We start from the raw sequence: 6,667 nt of genomic DNA, 5'->3' as shown, positions 1-6,667 counted from the left end.
TCAAGCACAAGATCCTGTGGTACTTATTGGTGAATTGGTAAAGACTCTAAACTTTTATTCCAATCCTGGAGTTGATAATCATTCTCAAGTGAATAAGAACTCCAATGCTCGAGGTTCATCTAAAAAATTTTGGATGCAAAAGGCTCAATCAAATTGTAGTCTTTCTGACATGGTCCTTGTGCTTCATTGCTCTACTATTTGTGACCATTGTTCTTTGGTTTATGTTTTCTTTGTTTCTAGGATTTGCATTGCATATCATTCATGCATTTCATTCTAGGTTGTTTTTGTTTTTCTTTTTATAAAAAAAAAAAAGAAAAAAGAAAAAATAGATTGAAGCAAATTGTGTTTTGCATTTATTTTCTTGGCATTGAAAACAAGATTGTTCAATTTATTTTCACATAACAAGTCTTTGTACCTTGTTTAGTTTGGATGAGCTCATTTATTACATTTTACTAGTTGAAACTTTGTAGTGCATGTTGTGTGGGAAAGATGTTTATAGTTTTTGATCACTTTGTATTGATTTTGAAGTCACATGTCTTTGACTATTGGACTTGAACCTTTGGAGAAAGGCATAATAACCATCTCACCATTGTTCACTAACCAATCATGAACACCTTAGTGCATATCATAAGATTTTGTGGTCCAGAAAGTGTAGTACATGCATAAAAAGAAAATAAGGTGTAGCCTCGGTTAAATTGCTTAAAATTGGTGTGTACATTATCTCGACTATTTTAATAAGTTTCTGCTAAATTAAAATTTGTGTGTACAATATGAGACAAATCAAGAAACTTACATGATTGCAAGCTTATGATCTAGGAGATGTGGGAGTTATATGATGTAATTCTTTAGGTGATAGTGATGCAAATCACGTTATGAAGAAACAAATAGTTTTTATTGTTTTCCTTTTCCTATTTGAATTAGGATTTATTTACTCTAGTACTTTGAATTAAAATCCTTTTCCTAGTTGAATTGGGATTTTAATTGTTTTTCTTTTCCTAGTTAAATTGTTTTTCCTTTCTCAAGTAGAAGTAGGTTTATTATTTCTTTTCTTAAAAGGAGTAGGAGAAATTCTGTTCCTATAAATACTCTTTATAGAGAGATTATTTATGTTATGTGTGTTTTGAATAAAAGTTTGCTAGAGAGGTTTTCTCTATTACTGTGCCTATTAGCCTAGTGTTCTTGTAGAACTTAGATTTAGTGGAAGAGTTGTAGTATTTGTGTGTTTTAGATTCTGCTTCTACATGCCTACGCTACATCAGTTGGTATCAGAGCCCAGGTTAGGTTCCTACCATGGCACGAGGATCACGTGGGGGAAGGCACGCTGCTGTAGATGGTGAGTATGAACGCGATGAGATTGCATGCAATACACAACTAGAGGCACGCTGTCAGCGGATGGAAGAGCAGTTTGAAGCGCTAACAAAGCATCTTGCTACCTTAGCCGTTGTTAACCAGCCTCGAAACCGTAGTCCAACTCTACGTTTTGTGGAGGAAGATGAGGTAGACTATAATGTTGAGGATGAGATGGAAAATCCGTTTGCTGGACATAGAAGGAGGAGGGAGAAACCCTTGGTTTCATACAATTCAAACAGATGGGAATCTGGGTTCAAATTAGATATTCCAAAGTTCAAAGGTTGTTTACAACCTGAAGAATTCCTAGATTGGGTAGCTGCGGTTGAAGAAATTTTGGAGTTTAAGGAGGTGCCGCAAGACAAAAGAGTTTCTTTGGTGGCAACCAAATTTAGAGGACGTGCTGCTGCATGGTGGCAACAATTAAAGCAAAGTCGTATTCGCCAAGGTAAATCTAAAATCAATACTTGGGAAAATTTTTTGAAACATATGCGTGCTGCATTCTTACCCCATAATTATATGCATACATTATATCAACAACTACACAATCTTAAGCAAGGTACACAATCTATAGATGAGTATACTCGAGAATTTTATCAACTTGTAGCTAGAGTTGACCTTGCAGATTCGGAAGATCAATTAGTTTCACGTTATATTGGAGGCATAAGGCAACAATTTCAAGATACTTTGAATTTATTTGACCCAATTTCTGTATCTGAATCCCATCAGAGAGCTTTGCATTTAGAGAAGACGATGAATAGGAGGACTAACATGGTTTCAAATAGTAGTGGCAACCGACTACCACCAGTAGCTCCTCCTTATGGTGCAATTACACAATCTACACAAGGAAAAGGCCAAGTTAATCAAGCTAATCCACAACCCAACCGCACTGCAGCTAGTAGTTCTGGCTCTCGATGTTTCAAGTGTGGTGAGGCAGGGCATAGAATGGCTGATTGCAAGAAGGGTGGCCGGTTTGGTAAGGGTTTATTTATTGAGAGTGAAGAATGTACTGATGATCATTTAAATACCTTTGAGCAAGAAGCTGTTTATGATGCTGAAGAGGAAGAGAAGTATGTGCAGGGGGATGATGGCCCTTTGTTAGTTACAAGAAGGGCGTGTTTCACACCTCGCAAATCTGAAAGTGAGGATTGGCTCCAAAGCAATATCTTTCAAACTACATGTACTATGGGGGGCAAGGTATGTAGACTTGTTATTGATTCTGGAAGCTGTGAGAATGTGGTATCAGAAGAGGCTGTTCAAAAATTGAGATTAGCAACAGAGAAGCACCCTAACCCTTACAAACTATCTTGGCTCAAAAGGGGCAATGAGGTAACTGTATCTAAACGTTGTTTGGTTTCTTTTTCTATTGGGTTGAAATATAAGGATAATGCATGGTGTGATGTGGTAGTTATGGATGCATGTCATCTTCTCCTTGGTAGACCATGGCAATATGATAGAGAGGTTCAACATGATGGTAAGAAGAATACATACAGTTTCATGTTTGGTAGCACAAAAATTGTGTTGTTGCCCTGTAAGGAGATTGAACCTAAGCCAACTTCAAGAGGGGGTAAGAATCTCTTAGCTAAAAGGGCATTTGTTGAAGAGATGTTTGATTCAGGGTTGGTGTTTGTATTATTGGGAAAGGAGAGCTCAAAGGGTAGTGTAGTACCAGAGGCTGTGCAATCTTTATTAGATAAATTTGCAAACGTATTTCCTAGTGATCTACCTGAGGGGTTACCGCCACTCCGAGATATACAACACCAAATTGATCTTGTACCAGGTTCTAATCTACCTAATCGCCCACACTACCGTATGAGCCCAAAAGAGCATGAAGAACTTAGAAGACAAGTAGAGGGTTTGTTGTTAAAAAGGTACATTAGAGAGAGTCTTAGTCCCTGTGCTGTGCCAGCCTTACTAACACCCAAAAAGATGGATCATGGCGAATGTGCGTCGACAGTCATGCCATCAACAAAATTACAGTCCGATATAGATTCCCTATTCCTCGATTGGATGATTTGCTTGATCAGTTGAGTGGTGCTACAGTGTTTTCTAAGTTGGATCTAAAAAGTGGGTACCATCAAATTCGAGTACGTCCTGGTGATGAATGGAAGACAGCATTCAAGACACGTGAGGGGTTGTATGAGTGGCTAGTAATGCCATTCGGACTTTCTAATGCTCCTAGCACCTTTATGCATGTTATGAACCAGATTTTTCGCCCCTTCATCGACAAGTTTGTTGTAGTTTATTTTGATGATATCCTGATATATAGTGCCAATATTGATTTACATCTCCAACATCTTCGTGAGGTACTCATAGTTCTAAGTAGGGAGAAATTTTATGCTGCCATAACCAAATGTTCTTTTATGACAGATAGTGTTTTATTTCTTGGTTATGTGGTGTCCAAGGATGGACTATCAGTTGATGAATCAAAGGTTACTGCTGTTAAAGAATGGCCAATACCAACCACAGTCCACGAGGTCCGCAGTTTCCATGGGTTGATGTCATTCTACCGGCGGTTTATCCCTGACTTGAAGCGTGTCAATGTGAAAGCTGAGGATCTAATCGCATAAATTCAAGAAATTCATACGGCTACTGCTAAGCGTTTACAGAAGACTTCCGCTAAGTACAAACAAGCCGCTGACAAGAAACGTCGAGTAGTAGAATTTGAGATTGGTGATTTTGTTTGGGCAATTTTGACCAAAGATCGCTTTCTTGTGGGAGAGTACAACAAACTAGCTGCTAGAAAGATTGGTCCTTTGGAGATTCTTGAGAAAATTAATCCTAATGCCTATCGATTGAAACTTCCAAGTCATATGCGTACATCTGACATCTTCAATGTTAAGCATCTTGTTCCATATCGAGGAGACAATTCCAATCCAGACTCCAAACTCGAGGACGAGTTTCTTCCAACCCAGGGAGAATGATGCAAATCACGTTATGAAGAAACAAGTAGTTTTTATTGTTTTCCTTTTCCTATTTGAATTAGGATTTATTGACTCTAGTACTTTGAATTAAAATCCTTTTCCTAGTTGAATTGGGATTTTAATTGTTTTTCTTTTCCTAGTTAAATTGTTTTTCCTTTCTCAAGTAGAAGTAGGTTTATTATTTCTTTTCTTAAAAGGAGTAGGAGAAATTCTATTCCTATAAATACTCTTTATAGAGAGTTTATTTATGTTATGTGTGTTTTGAATAAAAGTTTGCTAGAGAGGTTTTCTCTATTACTGTGCCTATTAGCCTAGTGTTCTTGTAGAACTTAGGTTTAGTGGAAGAGTTGTAGTATTTGTGTGTTTTAGATTCTGCTTCTACACGCCTACGCTGCATCAGATAGTCTCTTTCAAACTCTATGTGTTGAATTTCGTAGACTTTGTGTTTGATTTCTATTCACATATCACCTCACATGTATCTCAAGCTTTTGCTAGTTGCACACACTACACAAGTTACTCTTTGCTAAACTTTGTACATGTTATTGTCTGAGTTTCTGGTTTGACGAACCAAGTTTGAAAATTCCTTGAGTTTTATGCAAAACATATTTGATGTTTGAGATTTTAAGAGAATGGATTGAAAATCTTAATTTTGGGAAAACTGGGTTCAAAACATGTGTTTTTGAAAAGCATTTCATCTCACACTCATGCATGTGATTCATAAAATTCAATGCTTTGAGGAGTTTCTGCATTATTTTGCTTTGTTTTTCAAAAAATTGATATTTCCAGAATTTCGACCGATCGAATTTTTTTTTCGACCAATCGAAATTGCAATTAAAAATGTTTGTGAGTCTCTCTCTTTTTCGATTGGTGCTCGATTGGTGTTGGATCAATCGAAGCATTTTCGACCGATTGAATCTGTTTTTCGATTGATCGAAAATCATGTAGAGAATTTTTTAAAATCTGATTTTCACGTGTTCAAACTCACTTTTTCAAAAGTTTTTCAACTTTTTCTCTCTCTATATGACTCGGTCAAGGCTTCAATCCAATTTTTTGTCATTTTCCACCATTCTTTTTTGCAAGGTTTTTCTCTCCCAAGGCCGGTAAGACCTTTATACCCTTCCTTTTGCATTTATTTTCACTTTTCATGCATCAAATCATGCATTATTTGGGAAATTTCGAACCTACAAATTTTTTTTTTCTTTTTTTGATGAATTAAGCCTTTTCTTTCACAATTGATCAATGGGTTTTTGATGGGGGATGTTATAAACATGATCTATGGTGTTTAATTTGATAAATTTGATGTATTGTGAGAAATTGAAAATTCTAGGGCTTGAAACTACCCGATTTAGGGATTTTTGTCAAATTGAGTTTAATTGATGAAATTGGTTTGTTAGATTGATTAATTTAATCATTATAAACAGTTTTCTAACTTGTGTGATGACCAGTTGGTCAATTTAGTACAAATTGAACAAGTGGTTTTTCAAAATTTTGGGTTTTTTGTTATAAACTCTATGCTCAAGCCAATTTTGTGATTCTAAACTTAAATTGAACTTGTTATCACTACATTAGAGCATGCATCATGACATTTATCTGTTCATGCATCATAAAGATTGTTATTTCTATTTTTTTTGTGCTAACTTGCAGTCTGCCCCTTTTTTTTTTTTTTTTTTTTTGTTCTTTCTCTTGTGTCTTTGTCCTTACCCTAGCACCATGCCTGGGAAGACTAGACACCATAGGACATCCTCCTCTTCTTCTGATCCTTCCTCTGTGGGCACTTTGTTTCTAAATGAGAAAAGTCGAGAGCTTTATGAGACACTAAACCTTAAGAGAAAGATTTGGGCTGAGCGTAAGGCTTTGTTAGATGAGCTAGATCCTGCCATTAGGGCAAACTTTGAGCGTTGGGGCTGGTTACCACTTTTGGATATAGATTATCCTCCTCCAGCTACCCTGATTAAAGAGTTCTACTCGAACATCTCTATCCACATCTATGATTCCAACACTTTAGTAAAGAGTTGGATATGAGGTGTAGAGTTCACCATTACTCCTAGTGTAGTGGCTGATGCTCTTGGGGTACCTGTGGTCTAGCATCCTATTTACCCTTATGAATAGTCTCCTCCCCTAGATGACATCATGTCATATATCACTGGTACTTCTATCCGTTGGGGTTTTGATCCTCGAATCACTTTTGCTGAGCTCATTGAGACTACCTATTTTTTCTTTAGGATAGCGTGTCATTTCTTGTGGCCTATCTCTCATTTGCACACCATTCCTTTGGAGCAATGTGCATTTTTGTATGCTCTTGTTACGGATGCTCCTATTAGTTTTCCTTATTTGTTTCTTTGTTCTTTGAACGAAGTTCATAGGAGTTCCTCTACCGCTCATGCTCTTTTTTATCC

The 6,667-nt window shown here is 36.8% G+C and overlaps 1 protein-coding gene across 1 annotated transcript; it reads left to right on the top strand.

The window, feature by feature from the left end:
• Nucleotides 1-1,290: 1,290 nt before the first annotated feature.
• On the top strand, nucleotides 1,291-4,271 carry LOC115961780. Its single transcript, XM_031080701.1, has 4 exons — nucleotides 1,291-3,218; nucleotides 3,305-3,653; nucleotides 3,753-3,890; nucleotides 3,957-4,271. The coding sequence occupies exons 1-4, from the start codon at nucleotides 1,291-1,293 to the stop codon at nucleotides 4,269-4,271; spliced, it is 2,730 nt and encodes a 909-aa protein (XP_030936561.1).
• Nucleotides 4,272-6,667: the final 2,396 nt, after the last annotated feature.

This window comes from Quercus lobata, chromosome 9, assembly GCF_001633185.2.
Source record: "Quercus lobata isolate SW786 chromosome 9, ValleyOak3.0 Primary Assembly, whole genome shotgun sequence".
NCBI classification, from domain to species: domain Eukaryota; kingdom Viridiplantae; phylum Streptophyta; class Magnoliopsida; order Fagales; family Fagaceae; genus Quercus; species Quercus lobata.
Note: the sequence above shows the minus strand (reverse complement) of the source record. Positions and strands in the feature narration are given on the sequence as shown.